Genomic DNA, 24,613 nt, shown 5'->3' with positions numbered 1-24,613 from the left:
ATTCAGTCTGCAAAAGTGACAGAACCTCTATTTCATTTTCACAAATTCTTCTGTTATTCAGACATATTGCGATAGATATCAAACATAAAATTTTTGACTTGCCACAAATACGAATATCTTCCTCTAACCCCTAAGCATCTCCATTACACATACGGAAAAATGGTTCTGCATGCATACCTATTTCCTTCGAGACATGTCCAAAAAGATATGGTTAATTAACTAATAAGACTCATACTGTGACCTTACAGCTCCTGTTCCATTACTTGATCCTCGTTACCTGCTCTTCTCAAAGCCTAAACCAGTCTATGTTGTTGTGCTCATTGGTCTTCCCGCGACTCTTACAAATCCCCGCGGGTGGTTCGCAGTGAATATTCGCGAATACTTCTGCGATCGGTCTGTTGTGGTCTGTTCGCCTCTTTTGATCCTTTCGCAGGACAATTTTATAACTAATCTTGCCATATCTCTGACATTTCACCAGATGCCTTTAGGTTACTTTCTTTGCCTGCTTCTCCTTTTTTTCGTGTGTGTGGTACTGATCTTTGTTCCACAAGTGCTCTGTTTCCCCCCTCTTTCCTTCCCTCGCCCCCCTCCCCCTTTTTTTTTTTCCCTGGCTCCCCACCGGATCTTTCCCCTGTTCCTCCCCTCCTCTCGTGTTTGCCCCTGCCCGTCCTCCCCTGTCATCCCGCTGTCTGCCTTGCTTTCAACTCATACTTGCTATCTCGCTCCGGCCATCCCGTCTTCTCTCTCTCCCCCTATGTCTTGCTCTCTTATATGCCCCACCCTGAGCCCGGCTATCTTGTAATGCTCACACACACACATTTTGACTTGATTCCTCACCCTCGTTCCTGTCTAGCTTACCACCACCTGTCCCTGCGGACCCCCACCGGGTCCGACACCTGGTTCTTGGGCCGCCCTGAATCCCCTCTTTGGAACCACGGTTTTATCTCATGCGCACCCCCGTGCCCGCCCCTTCATCCCTATTGTGTATCCCCATGTGTCTGGACTGACCCCTTCATGAGACTGTCGAACACTGGCTGGTGGTCCTGGTATTTGATCCTACTCCATACAGGCGCTTACTATACCTCAGACCGTTATGTTGTGTGTACCCATTCGACACTTATCCTGGTTGTCTAAACCATACCACAGTATCACCACAATGTAGCCATACACATTATGCTTTCTTACATTTCACACCTGTACATAAACCTATTGACGTTTTAGTGTTTGTCTGTACACCTCTATCGAGTAGCCGTGCTATGTTGCCGTGGATCCGCCAGTGTTTCACTGTCTGATGTTTGCGGTTGAGAATGTATAGTTTGCTGTGTTAGATGTTTCGAAGACGTCAAGCGCACTATCATCGTGTACAATGTCACCTACTTACAGTGTTAGTTAACCACCACAGCTAATCTGGGATAGATGTGAACAGTTTTTCGCGTACCTCGTGAAAAATGAAGCTTGGATGATGACTTGGCCCGTCTTAGCGCACATGCTTGATCACATTGACGATATACAGTATCAACAGATATCATTATCATCTGGAGGTGCTGGATCACCGAGAGTGGCAAGTGGTACTGTTCATGAGATAGAAACTCGACATCGCTTAGGAGTGCAGTTGATCACCACAACATGTTGTTGTCGCTTAGTCACTGGTTACCAGTATATATGTATTCCACCGAGGGGATAATATGTGCCTGCTAGATAATGTAAAGAGTTTACTGAGAACTGAAATATCGCTCGCGTAACGGTATGAGGCATATTTAGAGGGACCGCACGTTTTCACGACCACGGAGCAAAACTAGCACAACCGACACTACAGTTACGATACATGCATTGTATGACTATTCAAAATAATGTTAGGGTTAAGTGGCAAAGGAGGTTAAGCACTGTTGCGGACACACGTTTTTACACAAGTTTCTTTTCCAGTACCATGGCAGCGGTTATGACGACCGCTCTGTCAAATCTGCGTTTAAAATATCACCCTCAATAACGCTAAGCATGAAGTCCAGCCATACTTTTCATTGGCTGAACCATCATAAATTACTGTGTTCGAAAACTGATACGGTGGGACCGAACGAGAATCTTCGTGTACGAGAAGACTAAGATTTTAAATCAGATTTCGTGACATAATTTTCGTTGCATTAATACCAAATTAAACATATTAAGAATTCAAATAAACGTTGAAGATTTTAGCGAATCATATGTCCTTTTTGCTCGACCGTAGTACTTTATAGAAACACACGGTTTAGTTGAAGAGCAATTTTTTCATATGTACAAATAGTTTGGATAAGGTCTCCGTGTATTTTTTGAGTAATATCGCAAACATAATTACATGTATTGTATGCTTTTTAAAATTAGTTTAGCGGGTTTCCTTGAAAGTAATTTTGTGCTGTGTTAGTTACGAGGAGACAAATAGTTCTTCTTAACTAAAGAATGTTTCATTGTCATATATGTGTGAAATTATTTTTTTTACATTATATTAATAGGTCTGGATTTTAATTTGCCCCGCCAGATTAAAGGCTCCTAATTTCCTTTGTTTAAAATTGGGTTATCACATGTTCCGTTATGAAACATGAAATACATTAATTTCTTGGTTAAATCCTGTTCTGATAAGTACTTTCTAACATTTGTATGTAAAAGGTTGGAATATTGCCGAATATATAGATGTTTCATTGAAACCATTTTGTTTTGGTAGGTACCCCCTTATGGCTCGAAACTATAAAGTTCATGTGCATAGCATCTATTTGGAAAAGCTGTTCCTCTGTTTTAAGATTTAAATTTAAAGCATATGACCTTAAGGTGCAAAGATAATAGCTGTTACCTGTCTGACCGCATCAAAATTCACCTTTTCAATGTTTTTGCGGTTTTTGTATTTTGGTTTTAAATACATCCAGGGTATTTAGAAGTGAGTATTCTCTTTAGAGTAACTTTACGTATGCGTTCGAGAAATTCAAGAATGATATATTCGTAAAGCCACGAAATATAGATAGTTTCGTAAAATAAGTATTTTTTGATAAAAAACAAAAACAAAAAGGGCCAAAAAGCATGGTTTTTGGATCACGGAGTCAATTATAATACCGATTGTAATCGTGTTCTCGCTTAAGCCGGTGGTTAGGGGGCCGGTGTTGAGAGGTGTTGCACCACTTTCCCATACATCTCGTGGACAGGCTCACAATCAAAACCAGTCTACTACTGATTTTTCTTGGTTTTCATTCTGTACTTGCAAAAAGGATCTGTCTTACAGATTTTATTGTTATCAACACGGAGGGACCGTCATAAACTTTTTGTTAATTGCTGAAACTTAAAGCGTATCTAGAGTCCTGTATTATGAGATGGGCAAAAATTTTCTCCAATACAAGAATTTCTTTCAGACTTTTTGGATATGAAGGCAATCATCTAAGAAAAAAAAAGCAATAGAAATCTAGGTCACCGAATTCGAAAAAGAGTATCTGCCTTGAAAACGTCATTTTTTGGGGAGGAACGGAGGAGGAAAGGGAAGGATGGAGGAAAGGAAATGCCGTTTCAAGGGCAGATAAACTCTTTTTTGATACCGGTGACCTATGATTTTTTTGCATTTTTGTTTATTAGATGATTGTCCTTCAATAGCAATAAGTTTGAAGAAGAAATTCTGTTTTGGGAAATTTTCGCCACACAAATTTCTAGCATACTTATGCTTAAGACATAAAACGACAATCATTCAATTTATTGGTTACACATAAATATAAAAAGTTCTTACAGTATGTTATAACTATAATTTATGGAGCAAAGGTAGAATTAGCCTTAAGTCTTAAGTTAGACGTTAAACGTTGATTCTATCATAAAACTGCATTGTTTCTTATCACTTTCGGGGAATGTTTTTTTAACAGGAGAGAGAAGAAAAACGTGTGTTAACGAGAGATTCTCGCGCTCGCGTGTTTATAAACACGCTTTTTATATATGCGCGTTTCGTGGCAAAGCGTAACGTCATTCGGACCCAAAAAGGATAATCAAAACGACGAAAGATGACGTAAACGTTAAAAGACAACCCTTAGACATTTCCCGCGCATTTGGGGAAATAATGACGTTGAGAGACATTTTATGCCATTTATTCAGCAGTTTCTACGCGGTTTTTATTGCTAGGTGTAGCGTTTTAGCGCATGCTCATTTCGTGTTCTAACATTTGCGGAATCATTGGGATTCGCAGAAGATTATAACACGGAAAAAAAATGCGTTATCCCACATAAATAGACTATAGAGTATGAAATTCATCAAGATAAAGCCTGCTATAAAGAAGCTGGTAAGTCAGTAAATTTTACCAAAAATACTTCTTAAATGTTACTGGGAAGTGATAAATATCGATGTGGTAATTTCTACCGAAGGACCCATTTCCCGCAGTAAGTGTAAACGCATAGAACGAAAACACAGCTCAATTTTCTCTTTTTCTATTGAGATAGAATTTCGTGCTGTATTTAAATATAGATAATTCAATTTGATTAAATAGTATATTAATTTTATAATAAGATTTGAAATTATACAAGAAGCAATACCAAAAATATATGAGAATGCGCCATGAGAAAAACGACCAACATAGTGGCTTTGCGACAAGCAGGATCTAGAACCAGGGTGCGCATCCGCTCATCAGTCTGGTCCAGGATCCATGACTGGTTGCTGTTCGCTAACGGTTTCTCTAATTGCAATATGCCTTTGAAAGCGAATAGCATGTATCATGACCAGACTGCGCGGATGCGCAGGCTGGTCTGGATCCATGCTGGTCGCAAAGCCACTATGTTTGCGTTTTCTTCATGGCCGGCTCATATAGAGGCGACATGAGGACCCGTTACCGTTGGGACAGGACAAATGGGTGTGAGAATTTTTATTCTATTAGTTGTTAGCTTATTCATAGTCCCACCAGCAGATCTGATGTGGGCAACTCCACAATACTGTTAGTTAATTGTAGTTAGTAGGTGTGAGTGCAAGGAAGACACAAGCAACGCTCCTCCAATTTATGAAAGGCTTCATGGTTCTGTACCGCGTGCCAAATGTTAAAGACCACATAAGGGAGACTCTTATCTAAGTGTGTAATTTTAGTTTGAGTGAGAGGAGGGCTCGAACTCCGACCCTGGTTCGTTAGTCAGACAGTATTAACACTGAACGTTTGCGGCCATATAGGTGAGCTATGCACAAGGGCAGGAAACACGAGTTGTTGGGCGCATGACGTCTAACAAAGTTACGAACTCCGCCCGTATATTAAACGCTGCCCTCGTCACAAAAATACCACAGTATGACCTCAATAATACCATGTTCAAGGTTTTTGTTCCCCCTATATCAGGTTACATTTAGCTTAAAATTTCTGAAAATACCCCCCCCCCCTCCAAAAAAAAAAAAAATGTTTTTTAAAAGTCCCTAACTCCAAAATGATAAGAATAAAAAAACGCTTTTTTTATCAAAATCTTGATAAAATATTTGTGGTGGAAAGAGGTCTCTTTACCGTAAGGGGAGACTTACTGCGCGAAAATTGCCAAGCGAGCGCGCTGGAACCTTTAGAGAAAATGCATCAGGGCTGGGGGAGGTGTGGGGGAGGTTGACAGAACAACAAAGCTTAGGGAAAATCTGCGGGTTCCACCATTGTTGCAGAAGGGCACCTGTCTCTTTTCCCATAACAGAGGCAGAAGCACCTGGATCTCCTCGATTACGAGCAGAAAGCAACCAGGATCTTCCTCGATATACGGGCAAGAAGCACCTGGATCTCGACGATTTGAAAATTGAAAATAGAACAAAAAAGTAATAAATGAAATGAAATGATGAGGTTTTGAGTTTAAGGCACTAAAGGTCATGCGGATAATGTTGATGTTAGTTGCCTTAAACCAATGTTGAATATTGAAATGAACATTACATTTAACGGGAGATCATTAATATTCGTGGGGACTAATTTTCGTGGATTTCGAGGGTTGAGTCATTCACGAAATTTAATCTCAACGAAACATGTAAAATCCCGTTATTATGTTCAAAGTTTTTAAAATCCACGAATCAATCCCCACGAAATGCCATTTTGACCAAAACCACGAAATTTCATGCCCACGAATATTAAATGATTCACAGTAGGGATAAACAAAGAAAAAGGCCAATCGCAGAGATAGAAGTAGAAAGAGGACCCCCCACGGGTTTTCGACTGGCGGTATCGATGTTTGCTTTTCCTTTCTCAAAAACTTGTCCAATCACATTATTTTAAAAAAGGATATTTCTGCCGTCAGATATATCGGATTGATAAATGTAGAATTCCAACGGGTGGTGCTGAGGAAGATCAGGTTGCGTTTCAGCTTGTTTTTCCTAAGATGAATTCTTTTAAATGTATCAATGCTGAGAGAAAATTGATAAAAAGTATGTACAAAGGGATAGAGTATTGAGTCAAACGGAATCTTTTCAAAGCCTCCAGGGTTACGAGTCGCTTGACCCTCGTGCCGACGATGTTGGTTCGGAACTACCGATTCACGTATTCCACTTATTATTTAAAACTACATATCACGTACAAATGAAATAACGTAATGAGTTTAAAAAAAAACTATGTTAAAAATAAATGAGAAGTAGCTGTTATACTATGGAGGGTTTGGTTTGGCAGTTTAAACGCGTGTGTGTAAACATACCAGTACAGTACCACGACATGTATTTATGGGTGTTCATATAAGTTTGCGGGTTATTTACAGGTACTCCAGATTTAATTGATAATTTAATTTCTTTGTGTCTTTCATGTTTACATTAGATGTAACAAGAAAACGGCGGAAGTTATGTATAATTCTTTTCTTCTTCACAAACACCTTAAGAAGTGATGAATTACTGAACCCAGGTTTCATGTATACTTTCAGTTGCTAGGGATTTATTCATTTCAAAGTGTACTTTCGAATTGTTAAATTTAATTTTTTTCGTCCTAAAATCTAAATGTGAAACAATTGGCACTGAAGGGCCCCGTGGAGACCCGTCACCTTTAACACGATCTATGAGGGGACGATTCTGGTCAAACAAATTTCTAACCAAATGTAAGATGGCTTTGTTGGACACAAGGTTCGATTGTGATAAGCGGGATGATAAAGAAATTGAAGCTGAATGAATGCGGAATATTCGGTTTGATAATATAAGAAGAATGCTGGGAAACGCCTGGGGGACGCTTTGCGAGAAAATTGAGCTTCTAGGGGAAATTTACAAAAGGCTGATATGATCGGTATGTAAAATACTAGTAATATATTTGAGAGAAGAAGAAGAAGAAACAGAAACAGGTCAAAATTACGGCAGGAAAATCCACCATTGTTGTCAAAAGCTTTAAAGTCGGAAAGACGTGTGAGATAAGTTATCACATTTCTTGACCGTTCCGGAACGAAAAAAAATAAGGCCCATACATAAATTTGATAATACACTAGATGTACTAATTTTTTTACTTGAGCTTTATTTATAGGAGACGCTGCAGTTGTGATAAAAGAATTATACATTGTGTCTTTCCACATGACATTACGTAAACTGTTGAATTAAAATGATAAATTGCTCGACAGAGTTTTTTTTGCAGTTTATCATTTTTCAAACTCGTTGAATACTCACTTCAGTATGAAAATGGACATTGGTGTTAATATCCCCTATTATGTCAAATTTAGCAACAAAGAAAATCACTGAGGATGTTAACTATCGGACTGTTATTTGCACGGGTGTTGAGTTATTTAAATCGCGATTTAAGGCGGGAAAATCTCAAGGATATAGATTGGCGTTATATGAACCGCGATATTTATATAATCCAAAGGGTACGCTGGGTTACGCTGGTATCATTTTAGCATTGTTCATTTATCAAAAGTTAATTGTGATTTGGGTAGTAGTTGCAATTAACAAAAATAGCCACGTATTATATTCAATTATACGCTCCAGTTATATAGGTGTAGATGAACTAGATACTGACTCCAAAATTCGACACCATCAATAATTTGTGTCCAGCTGTTAGTCTAATTAGATAGTTGGGCTAACCCCCTTAACCAGCTAAATTATATAATAACTTGTCAAACATTTACATTTGGACGTTCTATTAACTGTTTTAAAAGGGAAGTTCACCCAAAAAAGATACTGACTAATGCGAAGGAGTGCAGCACGGGGTGTGAAAGGCTTAACACCGGAAAGTCAGAACAACATCCAACCTATGTGATATAGCCTTGATCCGGCATAAGCACTATAAAGCTCTGTCATAAATAAACGTCAATTCGTGTGTTGATTTCATATTGATATAATCAAGCAGCATTTACATTTTGAAATGTAGTGAAATATGAATTCGTGTCTTTTGATGTTTAAAGTCTAATTAGTAAATTAGTTCATCGAAGTTTAAAATGAAACTTTATGTGGAAAGGTAAATGAAAGTAGGCTTCCTTCGTATGACTGAAGCTAAAAGTAAAAAAAAAAAAAAGAAACAGGAAAATAAACTTTCCAAAAATGCAGCCTCTGCAAACTGGAACTCATAGCACGTGGACGCACAAATAACTGGCACACGCACGCACGCACGCACGCACGCACGCACGCAAACAAACACAAAGCAGACACACAAGGACAAGGCACACAAAGGAAATACACAAGGACAAAACAAATAAATAAAGGCAACACTTGTGGGAACACCTTGGGACGATCTTATGGCCTAAACAAGAAAGAAAGAAATATATTAAATAATGATATCGGCCGAACTTAATAAGGAAAGAAGTGTTTATGGATTTCATCCAAAATCATCTTTTCATCTAACATTTTTCAAATTGCAAAAAACTAAACACCGACACTTTACATTAAATTGGTGTGTGATTCTTTTAATTTTTCGCAAAGGTTCTTTAGGGTTTTGCAATTTTGTTTCGTTTATCCTTAGACGAATAATTTTACAGCAGTTCGTTTGATGTAGATTCATGAAGCGGTTCATGAGAAGGAGTGTCATAAACGTGTATATTTTAGCTAAATTCGGTCACTAATCCCCAGTATGTATAAGCAAAAGAGCAGGAGACATTACGATAGTGTTACACAATCGATGTTGTTTGATAAAAATCCATTAATTTTAGTGGGTTAATGCGAAGAAAGGCAGTAATCTACTTCTAGACTATAAGTGGGTCCTAAAAATAGGGACCCCGGCCCCCAAAGTTCCTAGATAAATAGAAGTGGAGGAGGACTTTATATGAGTGCTCCAGACCAAGTATGAACAAAGAGATCCACCAAGCCTGATTCATGAGGCTGTATAAAGCATTTCTCGTTTTTACCTCTTAGCAGCCCCTTAAAAAGGGGTTCAAATTGTCCCAGCGAACAAAGTTGGTGACGGGTCCCTAATAACGATTGCTACAAATCAAGTTTGATTAGAATAATGAGAAAAAATCAATATTATTAAAGGATTTTTTATTTACTTATTTTTTATTATTAGATGATTTATTTCAAACTAGGCCAAAAATGATCCCGCTTAACAAATAAGCAAATTCGCCTATCATGAATTTTGGACAAGACGTCACACCTATAAAAAAGTGAAGGTAAAGCAAAACATACAATATGTTCATGTCATTAAGCAAAAGCTAACCGTAGTCCATAGCACATAGATAAACTGTATGCAGTCGTACCTCATTTCAGTGTAATGAGATTTCAGTCATTATATAGAATATATAGTAAGTACAAACAGAATTCAATGAGTAAATATTTGCATACCTACTAAAGAAAAAAATATTCGATATAATAAATCAGTTAAATAATTCATAACAAATAATCAAAGCAACCAAGAGGTACTCATTTTAATATGAATCTGAATAGTACAAAAGCAAAAAACCTTTAATTACAGACGAGACACAATTGTAACAAGGAAATCTTTCTATTAAAAAGCACTTCCCACATAAAAGGCTCTTATTCACCCTTATATCATGTGATGACCGCAGACCCGTATTCAGTTCTGCTTTTAAGTTGATATATGTTGGTATTTGAAAAGGTTTTATCATATTATTAAAACGTCTTTTTGAGATTATCAATATTATTGCTAAATCTTACGAGCCAAAGTTAGCTTTTTTACACTGTGAAACAGCGTCGTTAGGATAACGCTTGTTCTACATTTCCACTCAGAGTAGCCAATATCAACAGAGTGAAAAAGAAACGAAACGCTCGTCCAATCAGGCAGATGTTGCATACAATCTTCATTATGATTAAATTAGATACATAATGCGTTATCACAGATAGTTTGATTTTGACAAACTGAAGTTTCATCTGTTGTCATAGGTAACGAAAACGAATTTAAGACGGCTACGCCGAAAACCCCCTATCTACAAATAACTAGTTATCGTTAGATTTCTGCCGGTGGGACTTAATTGAAAATGCTTGAACACAATATCTTAAATATGCACCATTTCTGAAAAGAAAGAATATACGCCACACAGAACGTTAATGGAAATGATTAACAAAAACCTTGGCTTGAATTAATTGACTCTCAATGTCCATAAAAAACATACATAGAGTAAGCTGAATGAATATCAAGAAGAGAATGTCTACTTTCAGAAAAAAGCTAATCAGTAAAAATCGTAAACCAAGTTACCACAGGAAACTAAAAGGGCAATTCCAAACAAAAAATAAACCGTTAAGTTTTTAAATGTTTCTTTCATTTTTATTAAAAGTTCTTGTATTCTCTATATGATATTGTCGTCCTCCAATACATTATACTGTGAAGTACACGGGTATTCCTAACAGGATACTTTGATGCCACAGTGGGACTGAATCCCATATACTTGAAAACATATATCAGTTGCCTGACCAGACAATGAGTTCGGCAAATCAAATTAGTAAAGACATTGGTTTTAATCAATTTACAAAAGTATGAAAGTTTTTTCTTCTCAATTACAGGAGACAGTGGAATAGCATCTGATCAAGGTAAATCAAACAATACACTTCTAAATTATCAGTAATTAAAGGCAAAAAAGAGGCAAAAAAAGAGAACGATGAGTCACTTCACAATTTTAATGATGTCCTGGCACCGGGCATATCTTCAGACACAGGCGCCCATGAAAAACATAAACAACCTAGAAATCTTAAGGGTTTTACTCATCTCTACACCTTTCTGGGTGACACTTCCTTGCAATGGTACAGACAACTTCACAATTTTAGTCTTGTATGTAATCAACGAATAATGTCTGGTCTTTTTGTGTGTCAAAAATGAAACTGGTTGATCTGACGTTCTTGAACTGATAGTCATAACCCGTAGATAGAAACCTTTCAACATTCACTGAACATACAACTTTCTTCTGTGCGTCCGGATGAGGTACTTTTGGTTTTCTTCTTTTTACCATTAATATAGATGCCGGATTTTCTTCCAGCAGCCTGTTACAGTGCCGCCAGACGTTGTTGTCGATGCCATTATGCATTACGATGAATTATGCTCCAAGGTTTCAGGTCTTCCAATAAGTTTCCATTTCGCTTCGTTTATCAAATTCCTAGTCCATATATTGGTCATCAGGACATCCCAACTTTCTTCAGCAAAAAAAGGAAGAGCCAAATTATCTCCTTTTCATGGACACTCATTACACAAGATTTTATATAAAATATATATCCACTTTAACACATTTAAATCTGCTGCAATAAAACCCAACAAAACAAAAGTTTTACATGTTTATGGCAATTTCACTTGACACGACTCGGCCACTACTTGAATCCAAATGCCTTTGTTCATGATCAGCTTTTTTCTTTTTTAGCATCTTCAAGGTGGAGCTTAGTTTCAGACATGTCATTTCAACAATCAGCAAATGTAAGTTGACCATTATTATTTTCTTTGTTTAAACTGATATTCGATTTCGTTTACATCGTACTCCTGTTTTAATTCGATCCTGCTGTCTGGAATGCAGTATCATAATCATGTTCTATCTTCATATTTTCCGTGCTGTCTCAAAGTATTTCTTAAAAAATGCTAATACCAATTTCGAGACTATTTCAAAATTTTACGTTTTAATTTGATTTTGGGCAATACTGTTTTATATGCAATCAATGCTATAAAAACTAATATCCATGTTGCAGTTAATAAATTATGTCATGTCTTTTTCGAAATGTAAGTGTTTCGAAATACACTGTAAATGTTACCAGACGCAGTTTCGTACTAAGCTCTCCCCGTTGACAAAATGTAGGTAGACCGTATAGCAAACCATTCTGCTCAAGAGTGAATGAGTGGGTTGGGTTTTACGGCGAATCGACACAAAATGGTCATATATCGCCGAGTTCTGCTCAAGATATTATGGGGTCGCATACATGGCGAGTCGGCTGTTGACTTACATTACTGCGCCAAAGGGCATATGCCGTGTACTGCTGATTCATGTGTGGACGATGTCTGAAACTTTAGGAGAGCAGGAGACTACTAGAAAATAGTTATGGATAGTTAGCTGTAATACACTTGTACCATTGAAATTATGTTTATCTAACAAAATGAACAAATAAAAAAAAAAAAAAAAAAAAAAAAAAAAGACAATAAAAATTAATTTTTAGAACAATCCCGTGACTTTTGAAACTCGATTTTTATACGCTATTATTATTTCGACGCCCCAGAATTAGAAGGGCGTAAGTGGAAAATCATAGTTTTCGGCAAAATGAAAAAAACTGTCTTTGACAGATACGCCCTTCTAATTCTAAGGGAGCAAGTGGACTTTTCTGGTACAACAATTAAGTGCAGATACGCCCTTCTATTACTGGGATTCTGAAAAACTTTTCACCTACGCCCTTTTATTATTGGTGAATTTGGTCAACACAGCAGTTTGTGACCAAAATTTTTTTTTACAGACTTATGCCCCTTGATGTGTAGTTTCAAAAAATGTATGATTCATAAAAGGGCGTAACTAACACTTACGCCCTTCTTATTCTGGGGCGTCGATTTATTTCTGTTTTCCATGTACTCTTAAGAAGACTCTTGAGAGTCGAAACGTCGGTATTTTCAGTAAACAAACATTAAAACCATCCTGTGATGATTGTTTGTTCCACTTTTCCCACTTTTTATAGTATAAAGTGAACAAATTGTTTACCTGGTCCCTTGTTATAGTCATTTTAATATTTGTCCACGGTCTTAATTTTTACAATGTACGAATGCTTATTTTTCATGAAGCATCATAACATATTGTATAAATTAGAAATCTTTTGATTTGAGTATTTAAGTAGTATGAAATGGAAACTTTCAAGCTTTAAGGTTAGGGGTACGCCTCCATCACAAGCGGGTGCCCTTTTCATACAACCAACGAGCTTCTGCATACCAGGGGTGAACTATACAGAATTCTATTCGATTCGAATGAAGTTGAATCTTGCAAAGTGAAAAAAGGATAATTGGTCTCGTCATTTTACTTCATCGTTTCTTTTTCAATGATTATATTTTTATATTTCTTTGCAGCGCCTTTCAGTATTTGATGAGGAAATGACTGAGGCTAAAACTCACAGGGAAGTGAGCTTCGATCTCATGACGCCAAGTTCGTCAACAGACGTCTTAGACGAACACAAATGCGTAGATGTGGAATCATTTCCGGCAGAAACAAACGAAAAGTCACATCCAGTTGACACAAACAACAAATCAATCCCGGCAGACGCTAACGGCAATTCAATTAAGGTCTTAAAGCAAAACATGAGCAAGGTGTACGTTCATTTAATACCAACTGACCCAACTATTGACCTCTCAGCTGTGCTGGCAGAATTGTTGAACTTGTCATTGTCCTTGGCCCCTGAAAATGTGAAGCTAGAGTTTGTTACGTCAGATGCATTCACTGGTTTCTCGTCTCGCAATATATCTACATCTTCCGATAGTCAAAATTCCGGGCGGAATCGTTTCAAGTCATCTAATGAATCGTTAAGTGTACTAGCATTCAACAACTTGTCAAGGTTTGCTGTTGAAAACTCCGACATTTCTGACGAAGACAACCGATCTATCAGACTAGTAAGTGTGAATTTTTAATTCAGTTTTAGACATTCGGCAGGATAAATATATTAAACAGCTGTTCTTTTTATTATTTAGTTTAAGACATTCGACAGTATATTAAACGGCTTGCCGATTTAGTATTAACTATATGATAGACAGTTTTTCAATGTTGTAGCTTACACTAGGGCCCTTTTTAAATGTCTTTGGCCAGAACGTTCTCGAAATTACGTGTAGTACAATTCAGAAGAATAGTGTATAAGTAGATTTATTTGTAGGTCAAAGTTCGCGAATTGCCAATTTCAGACGTTTAACGAGCAGAAATGTGCGAAAATTGCCGGAAACGGAAGTGCCAATGGCAAGTTTACTTATCTTAACCTGGCTATATTGACATGTCTTAGTTAACGTGGAAATTTACGCCGGCTGCTGTTTTCACGTATTTATTAATTTCGCGAAAATTTCCACGTCGCAAACTTTTCCACTTGAAAGGTAGTATGCGGGGATCATATCATTTATTTGCTTATTGTATCTGCACTACGTTTTCTTTCAGATCTCCAGCTCTGATAGTGAAACAAGCGTCAAACGGTATCACTTAAAGCCAATTATTGAGAAAAGGTCCGTGGAAACACAAACCGAATGAAAAGGGTACACGGTGATGATTTGGCAAAAGAAAGAGATTCGTGTTTACCTTGAAAAGAGCCTCACTGAATAAATAGTGAATAACTTTAAGAAGATACAGAAAAATCCCATCCATATGGTGATTTACACAGGAAGCGCTGAGTGCGGTTTGGTAATGGCGAAGAGTTACTTGTTGAGATAGGCAAATTTATATGCACTCTTTTATAATCAATTCTTTGGTGTGTGTGTAGTAGTAGTAGTTTTATTTGGCACAAGTGTACATAACATGCCAAATTTAAAACAAATGACAAATTGGTGCATAATGATACATATAACAATGGTGAAATTGATCAGACTAGAAATATGGCATGACATAGATAAATTATATGAAATAAATGCCACGTAATGCTCACCAATACCAGGGATAACACAAAACAAGAGGAAAGGATTCCCCTTATTTCCATTGTGTGTGTGTGTGTGTGTGTGTGCGTGTGCGTGTGCGTGTGCGTGTGTTAGGGGGTGGGGGGGGGTTAAGAGGGAGGACTGCCTAAAAATAGGTTATTTTTATGTTACAGCTATTGTTCAGCTATTGTTCAGTAACGCTGAATGACTTTTTTTAAAAAACAAAACTGACCAGTGTTGAAGAAGATATCGCAGCTATTCCAAATGTTTATTTGATCGATTACACAGTTCTGAAGCATGTATTAAGTATTAAGTATTAACAATATTATATAGAGGATATTTGTTGGTTTCAGTGTTAAGTTGAAATATCTTTAATGAGCGTACACCAGATACAATATTTTCACGAGTGACATAACTACGACTGAAAATGTAAGACATGGTGTTCATGTGTGAAATATAGTTCGATTTTGCATGTAGAAGAAACATTTTTTTTCTTTTAATATTAATGTTTTGCCTTAATGTACCCATCTTATAGCTTCCTACCAGTGAAAAATATATTTGATATTTCTCACTGTGGAAATACAAGATATTTTTCACTCTTATATGTTTCAACAATTCACTGAAAAAAGCTACATGTATATATACAAAATGCTCAGTTGCTAATGGTGATTTGAGAAGACGTAGGCTTTGCATTTGCAACATTAAACTTAAGATATGGTGTTCATGAGTGAATGATATTTTGATTTTACATGTAAAACAAACGCATTTTCTTTTTATTAAAATATTTTTTACTAAATGTATCAATTTTATAATTACTTACCAGTGGAAAATATATTTGACATTTTTCACTGTGAAAACACCAGGATCCGTGTTCACAAAACATTTTCAGTCTCAGCTGAGTTTGATAACGAAACTTTATTTGTTATTTATATCTAAATAGCATGTTTAAAACTAAATTTGAAGTTAAAAATTATTTCCAAGTGAATATTCAGTCTTGATGGACAGTCTCAGAAGGAATTTAACATTGCAGTTTTAGTAACATTGATATCAAAATTTCAAACTCAAACTCAGCTGAGACCGAAAAATGTTTTGTGAACACGGGGCCAGATATATTTAACTCTAATGTTTCGATAATTCACTGAAAAACATGTAATAAATGCAGAATTCGCAACTGCTAAGGCTGATTTGGGAACACGTAGGTTTTATATATACATTGTATCCTAAACAAAACTAAATTTGCAACAAGTGTAGGATGCGTAAAGGCCCATACTCCTCAACGTTCAAAGTCTGATAGACTTGGGCTACAGAACCGCATTCAGTTTTGAATACGGACCGAAGTCAATCTTTATCATACACCTACATCATCTAATATTTTTACTCGCGCATTCCTTAAATCTTATATGCCAGCAAGAGTGTATCCAATTACATATTAATCATCAAGTTTTAGTCCTGAATAGAGAAAATATCTATAAAATTTCTCTCACTTCGATAAATTTGTGTGTTGATTTATTTGCCTTATACTGTCTATTGCATGGTATTGCCTGGGCAACGTGCCAAGGTCTTCCAAGGGGAAATTACCACGGACTTTAAAAAATGCAAATGTGAAATTATTTTGCAATAAAAAGGTGGCCTCCGTGGCCGAGTGGTTAAGTTCGCTGACTTCAAATCACTTGCCACTCATCGATGTGGGTTCAAACCTCACTCGGGGCGTTGAATTCTTCATGCGAGGAAGCCATCCAGATGGCTTACAAAAGGTCGGTGGTTTTACCCAGGTGCCTGCTCGTGATGAAATAATGCACGGAGGGGCATCTGGGGTCTTCCTCCACCATCAAAGCTGGAAAGTTGCCATATGACCTATAATTGTGTCGGTGCGACATTAAACTCAACAAAAAATAAATTTGCAATAAAATAGAGTTACGCATACCTCAGAAACAACAGTCGTTATGAAGTATTGAAAATAATTTGCCATGGCATAGTTGCATGGTAATTTTGCCATGGCAAAATGATAAATTTTCTTGCCATGGCAAAATCATCGTGCCATTGACACAGATCTGCCATGGCAATTTGTTTGCCATGGTAAATGCAGTCATATTCAAATACACATATAGTCAGCAATGGCAGAAAAATGACTGGCAGCTATTAACTGATATTGTGTGATTTTGCATAAGAATCAATAAACATGCATAAAAAGTACAGTGTTTATTACGGTCATTTAAAAACGTTTCAGCCGTCCCTGACTTATCTACCCATTCTAGCGCCGTTAAAACGGAGACAGATATAATAACAGTTTGCAGTATGTTTTAAAAGTCCCTACATTGTTTCCATATAAAGTTAAAGCTAATATTATAGCGGGTATAGTGGCATTCGTTTGTGTCCAAAATCTTGATTTTTTATCAAAGATCGTTTGTACATTTCAAGTGTATTTTATAAAAAATGAAAATAGATTTAAAATGCATGTCAGGTTTCTAGCTAATGTCTACTTATCAATCACATGAACTTGCTTTGTCATCGAATTTCTATTGATAAAACCATAAATGCAGGTCAGATTATGAAAAAAATTCATTTATCATTCTGAATCATTTAGTAGAACATGGCAATTTAAATACGTTTGTTATTTGATATTAGTGAACCACTTTTTTAACAAGAAAATATTAACATTTTAGTTTTTGACATATCATTGTAGGGACGTTCTATGTGGAAAGTCATATCATTGTACGGACGCTATATGCATAAAGTTATATCATTGTAGGGACGCTCTATGTGAAAGTCATATCATTGTACGGACGCTATATGCATAAAGTTATATCATTGTAGGGACGCTCTATGTGAAAGTCATATCATTGTAGGGACGCTCTATGTGGAAAGTCATATCATTGTAAGCACGCTCTATGTGGAAAGTCATATCATTGTTGGGACGCTATATGTAAAATGTCATATCATTGTAGGCACGCTCTATGTGGAAAGTCATATCATTGTTGGGACGCTATATGCGTAAAGTCATATCATTGTTGGCACGCTCTATGTGGAAAGTCATATCATTGTGGGGACACTATGTGGAAAGTCATATCATTGTAGGGACGCTCTATGTGGAAAATCATATCATTGTGGGGACGCTCTATCTGGAACGTCATATCATTGTGGGGACGCTCTATGTGGAAAGTCATATCATTGTAGGGACGCTCTATGTGGAAAGTCATATCATTGTAGGGGCGCTCTATGTGGAAAATCATATCATTGTAGGGACGCTCTATGTGGAAAGTCATATCATTGTGGGGACGCTCTATGTGGAAAGTCATATCATTGTGGGGACGCTCTATGTGGAAAGTCATATCATTGTAGGGACGCTCTATGTAAAATGTCGTATCATTGTTGGGACGCTATATGCTAAAGTCATATCATTGTTGGCACGCTCTATGTGGAAAGTCATATCATTGTTGGGACGCTATATGTAAAATGTCATATCATTGTTGGGACGCTATATGCGTAAAGTCATATCATCGTTGGCACGCTCTATGTGGAAAGTCATATTATTGTTGGGACGCTATATGCGTAAAGTCATATCATTGTAGACACGCTCAATGTGGAAAGTCATATCATTGTGGGGACGCTCTATGTAAAATGTCATATCATTGTTGGAACGCTATATGCGTAAAGTCATATCATTGTTGGCACGCTCTATGTGGAAATTCATATCATTATTGGGACGCTATATGCCTAAAGTCATATCATTGTAGGCACGCTCTATGTGGAAAGTCATATCATTGTTGGGACGCTCTATGTGGGAAGTCATATCATTGTAGGGACGCTCTATGTGGAAAGTCATATCATTGTGGGGACGCTCTATGTGGAAAGTCATATCATTGTGGGGACGCTCTATATGGAAAGTCATATCATTGTAGGCACGCTCTATTTGGAAAGTCATATCATTGTAGGGACGCTCTATGTGGAAAATCATATCATTGTGGGGACGTTCTATGTGGAAAGTCATATCATTGTGGGGACGCTCTATGTGGAAAGTCATATCATTGTAGGCACGCTCTATGTGGAAAGTCATATCATTGTGGGGACGCCCTATGTAAAATATCATATCATTGTGGGGACGCTCTATGTGGAAAGTCATATCATTGAAGGGACGCCCTATGTGGAAAGTCATATCATTGTAGGGACTCTGTATGTGGAAAGTCATATCATTGTGGGGACATTCTATGTGGAAAGTCATATATTTGTGGGGACCCTCTATGTGGAAAGTCACATCAGTTATAAATAACAAGTCAACATGCTTATATCTAACTGCTCGATTTGAGTGTAAAACAGTCTTCGGCTTATATGCACTTTGATGTTACTCGCACGAAAGTGCAATATTTATATCCGTACTTCGTTCTCTACATGGCGTATGAAGCGGATCCTCACGGGAGGTTAGGCGTTCACAAATTGATCAAGCAATACTTACACCTTTTTTGCATGACAAATATATTTAAGTGTTCAACATTGTCCTGCTGAGATAAATATTTAGAATACCATTTATGTCAAAAAACCTTTTTCCCATAGAGAAATCAAATTTGCACCATGAAGACAAATCTAATGAATTGATCTATTGAAAACCTCACATAAATAGCACGCAATGCAAATATTATATTGCACAAACAGCAATGTATGTATTATGCGGTTTCTTTCCTTAACAAAATAAAGAAAAAAAAATATTTCGAAACTATTTTTATTCACGCAATATCACATTGAAATGAACATGGTCCCGTAATTACAATCGGTATTTCCATTCCATTACATTTTTCTCTCCATATGTGATTTCTGCATGAGCTACATGAAACACCGAAGAATGCCGACGAGAATGCGAAATAGTACGGAAATTACCGAATGCCTTTACGGGTTCACTACTGTGACACGGAAGAAAAAATAAAGGATTTAAAGATTCAACTGTCGTAAACTTTCTGTTCTGTATTTTTGGATGTTTAATTAAATTATAAGGCTTAAAAAAATGTTTGTTTCCGGTATCCCGACCCCAAATGTTTTTATGGCCTTGGAGAATATTTTTTCAACTTTTTAACAAAAAGTTGCAAAACTGCACTTTTTATGATTTAAACATGGTCAGTAATGTTAGAAATAAACTTACTGATGCTCTAAAGGCATAACCCCCCTATTTGTATTCATTTTGTGACGCAAAAATAATTTCCGAAAAGTCTCCCTTAATAAAAAAAAAAACCCCCCCCCCCCCCCCCCCCCCCCCCCAAAAAAAAAAAAGATTTCCGACCTACCTACCCTAATTTTTTTAGCATGTTACCGGAAACAAGGAATTTGTTTTTTTAGGCCTGATGATGCTGTTACTGTTGGAACAAACATGGTATGCCGCTAGAGTTCTGGTCCCAATTTCACGAATATACTTAAATTTGTTAATTGACTTAAGCATGATAATTTGCTTAAGAAAAGTAAAAACTTAAGCAAATTAACGTACTTAAGTCAATTAACAAACTTATGTATTTCGTGAAATCGGGGCCTGTTATGAAATAGGGCACATAAATGCCTTTATGTCTGAAAAATGATATTGTGTTGGTATATTTATTTGTTTGACTTTTTCGCACGCTTTAGAACAACAGTCTTTTTATTGATCGCGGCCGATGATGGACCTGTGAATTCTTTACTGTAGATATTCTGTAACACAAGCATAGTTTACATGTTAGAGATAAAATAGCATAACTATTATATTTTACTATGAGGACATACCGCATGAAAGCTTTTCGTCTAGAGAGTTTTCTTCCGTGTATGCACACTATATAGGTATGATGTGGAAAAAGGAAGATAAATTATAAACATTTCACAAAAAATTGACATATTTTATGCAATGACATATAGGAGCTTATCGTAGCTTTTTCACATTTAAGTTCTGTCTATGTATTTGCACAAGGTGAATTGTCTAAATGGATAAGTTAAAGAATAATTAATTTGAAAATATATTTGATAAATAAAAGATATTTCAAATTAATGAATAAAATCAGTTTAAAACAAATGATAATTAGATAAAGTTTGAAGTAAATTCATCACGTATCTGGATTGGAATATACCAGAGTTTTCAGAAATAGATAAACAAAATAAAACATAAGAAAATGGCAACTTCAAATAATCCTGACGGACAAGTAGCAGAAAAGATTTCCGAAACTACCCATTTCATAGAAAAAACTGGGTCAAATTGGAAGAAATGTTTGGGCTGCTGTATTTACATGGACAACCTAGAGATATGGATGAAACTCAAAGACAAAAACTGATGGGCCTATGCGAAAAGCTTGAGGACATGAAGAACAGTATCGACCAATTCCAAAAGGATTCGTCCAAGGTATGTATATGGGAAAACAATAACAAATGTTCATATTATATTTCATTCGACATCCTGCTAATTTTTGGTATTAAATGGGTCATTTGGTATCAGTTGAATATATTTATTTTCCGAACATGAACATAAGCAAAACAATTGTAATGAATCAAAATACAGCTTTTATAGTTGTAGGTGTCCAACGTTTTAATGTTTACCCCCTCAAAAAAAGAAAGAAAGAATAAATGATAAAAAACGAAAACAAGTATTTTTAATCTGGTCTCACATTCGTGGCCACTGGATGGGAAATGATCTGACTAAAAAAAAATAAGTATTCATAATTGCATATGTTTTATTCAGAACTAAGGATGTTATTGTTTTAAATTTTAATGCTGTCTGTCTCGACCAAGACGCTAAAATCAGTCATCAACTGAAGCAATCAAATTGCCCAAATTCATTAAAATTGACAAAAACCCCAATATACTTAACCTATACTCAAATAAAAGTTAAACGGTTCGCTAATTTCCTTACAATGTTTAACTAATACAGTTGACACTCGATATCTCGAAATCTCGTATCTCAAAGTTCCGGCTATCTCGAAGACATTTTCAAGTCCCTACCGATACCGCGTGCACAAAATATCGTTTCAAGTCGAATTTCGGTTATCTCGAAGTAAACGCTCGATTCCTTAGAACTATATATCGAGTTTCAATTGTATTATAAGAAGTGATATCTGTGTTATTTGATGAATGCATTAAGTTATTTTGACTAAATCATCATTGAGTTTAAAGCAGTAAATGAAAAAAACCCTCAAAAACAGTTGTTATGAAAACTAAGTCATTTTAATTGAACTAGATTGTGAAGACTGTAGAAGCTAATTTGAATAATCCCTGGACCGATGCATGTTGGGCTACATAGGCTTTGATAACTATAGCTTTTATTTTATTATTTTATTATTAGGTTTGTGGAATTGATTCAAGCAGTTTGAAACAAAAGCCTGACGTTGAGAGACGTGACGTCAAAGGAAGGTTACGTGTTAACCGTGAGTGCACAAATTCGTTACATGTAAAAAATTATGATAGAGGCTTAAGTACATTTGTGTCTATTCATGAATAATGTCAAACAACCATTGTATCAGTTTAAGCTGTTATACAAACGATGGCTCAATACAGATTTGATGGATGGAATGGCGATATTCCAGCTTGAATTGTGAAGGAAGTTGCCATATGGCATCTGGACTTCTGGGATGGACTGGCGACTTGAGTATCGACATACTCTTAAACCAGCTGTATTTATTCTCAAATAAGGCTCAAACCAAAGCGCGCCTCGTGTGAGTAAATACAATTTCTAACGAACCGCGAACAAGCCCAAAGCGGTAAGGTCACTTTAACCACTCATTTAGGACAAATTAAATCATATAGTCCGCATCTCTATAGACATGTTGTTACATAAAAGTATCAGAGATACAGATCTCTTTCAATTGAATATATCACGACATCGTAAAACCTACATTTGGCTATGGTGTCATGGGCACTGAGTTTCATGTTTCTTTCGTATTTCAGAGAACCCTGAAAGTGGTTATAAATCAAAAGAGCGTAAGTATTCATCTTTCTGCAGATTAGTGATGACTATATCATAGCGAACACTGTAAAAATGATGACATTTCGCCTGATATTCATTCCAGAACGCTTCAAAACACATTAATTTTTGGAATGTGTTTCTTTGAAATAAACGACATTTGAGTTTACTAAAATTGATGTTCATATAAACGTGTGCTCTGTCCATCGTAAACTTAGTTATTTCGTCAGTAGATACTGATTTAAACCCGGAAGATCCTCATCATATATATTTATCTAGGTTTACTCAAAAAAAACTATCGGTAACTACGAATCAAGGAAATGTCATATCTAGTAACATGCATTTGTTAAAAATGACTCCAGTTTTTCTTTCATTTTATTACATGCACGCACGCATGCTCGCATATTTATGTTTACATTATATTTGTTTTGACTTTCTGGGCGTAAAATATCTTTTAATACTTTCAGTGTCCAAAGTCTACAGTACATCGTCACAGTCTTCTAATGTAAGTAAAAAAAACAATATCTGCCAATAATTCACTTTTACCAAGTCGATAAATCCTTTTATTACATACTCAGTTATAAACTCCGTTAAGTTGCAATAGAACCTGAGACGTCAATGATTTTCCATATTGACGTTCAAATTTTAATTCTGGTGCGTGACGTCATCTGTGACGTCAGTTTCATGTGTGTCGTCGCGTTTAAAAGTTCATTAATGGCGATAATTTCAATTTTACTAAAGCTAAAAACAAATTTATATCAGTTATATGATAATTATATACGTAGTATATGTATGTAATAAAAGGATTATTAGATTTACATCGAGAAATATGCACTCGTTCTTTCGCGGAATAATATTGCGCTCCTAAAGTCGCGCAATATTTCCGCTGCAGAACTCTTGCATATTTCTCGATACAAATCTAATAACCTATAAATATCGACTACACTAAGATGCAATTGTTGTATATTGTATCTGAATTAAAGGAATAAGAAAGTAAGACCTTACTTTTAAATCGTTTAATGATAATTTGTATATTTTACTAGTGTCTATATTTTGCCGTCTTCATTTGCCACATTTAAGAAACTTATAAGTTCCAAATTTGGTGTATTGTTATTTGTTGATAAAAAAGCAGCCATTTACCTGTCAGATAAAAACAAAATAAAGTAAGCTTGAAACTATAATTATCTATAATTTGATAAGAACGTTTGTATCTCAGAAACTTGCAGGAGCTGACAAGAACGATACTAACGCAACTTTCGGTGAAGAAACAGAATTGTATAACCCATCAATTCCAGTTATATCTAGTTCACTTACAAACGAATGTCAAACAGAGAGGAAGGAGGTACCCTCCTTTTACATTGAGACTCCAGAGGCCTCTACTACTTCACTGTGTAACATGTATGATGAACCTGATCAGCAACCAACCAACATCTCAAAACCAAATGATGAACAAGAATCCACCACCAATCCTGCGGTTGTACTGTTTTTACCAAAAGAATTGAACGACCTTTCAAAACCGCCGTCAGAGGAGAACAACTTGGCATATCCTACCAAGTCGGTAAGTTTAAGCCTCCGAGTTTCAAAATTTCTCTTTTAAAAACGTGAAATACCTTAGTAGATCTATGTTTATTTTTACCAAAATCGTTGCCTAATCATTGAGAACGCTGAAATACTTTTACAAAAGGAAAATAGCACCTCTTTTCAAATATATGGCAGTTTGAAACTTAAATTGACAGTTCATAGTTACTCTCATATTTCGTATTGAAAAATTTGAAATACGATAACTTAGTAAAGTTATATGTAGTTTAGCACAGTAAGTCAGAAAA

At 36.2% G+C, this 24,613-nt stretch overlaps 2 protein-coding genes across 2 annotated transcripts; both read left to right on the top strand.

Annotated features, from left to right (window-relative positions):
* Window positions 1-1,486: 1,486 nt before the first annotated feature.
* Window positions 1,487-14,994, top strand: LOC128553698 (uncharacterized). Its single transcript, XM_053534873.1, has 5 exons — window positions 1,487-1,568; window positions 10,840-10,866; window positions 11,685-11,737; window positions 13,355-13,891; window positions 14,421-14,994. Exons 1-5 carry the CDS (start codon window positions 1,487-1,489, stop codon window positions 14,508-14,510), a joined length of 789 nt encoding a protein of 262 aa, XP_053390848.1. The 3' UTR covers window positions 14,511-14,994.
* Window positions 14,995-20,643: 5,649 nt separating this feature from the next.
* On the top strand, window positions 20,644-24,345 carry LOC128553697 (uncharacterized; the record flags this gene model as incomplete). The annotated part of the gene is given in 5 exon segments (XM_053534872.1): window positions 20,644-21,233; window positions 22,170-22,251; window positions 22,772-22,804; window positions 23,255-23,292; window positions 24,004-24,345. Coding segments are annotated over 5 exon segments (630 nt in total), but the record flags the coding sequence as incomplete, so codon positions are not given.
* Between the last annotated feature and the right edge of the window lie 268 nt (window positions 24,346-24,613).

This window comes from Mercenaria mercenaria, unplaced genomic scaffold, assembly GCF_021730395.1.
Source record: "Mercenaria mercenaria strain notata unplaced genomic scaffold, MADL_Memer_1 contig_4212, whole genome shotgun sequence".
Lineage (NCBI taxonomy): Eukaryota > Metazoa > Mollusca > Bivalvia > Venerida > Veneridae > Mercenaria > Mercenaria mercenaria.
This window is presented reverse-complemented; position numbering and strand designations above follow the sequence as displayed.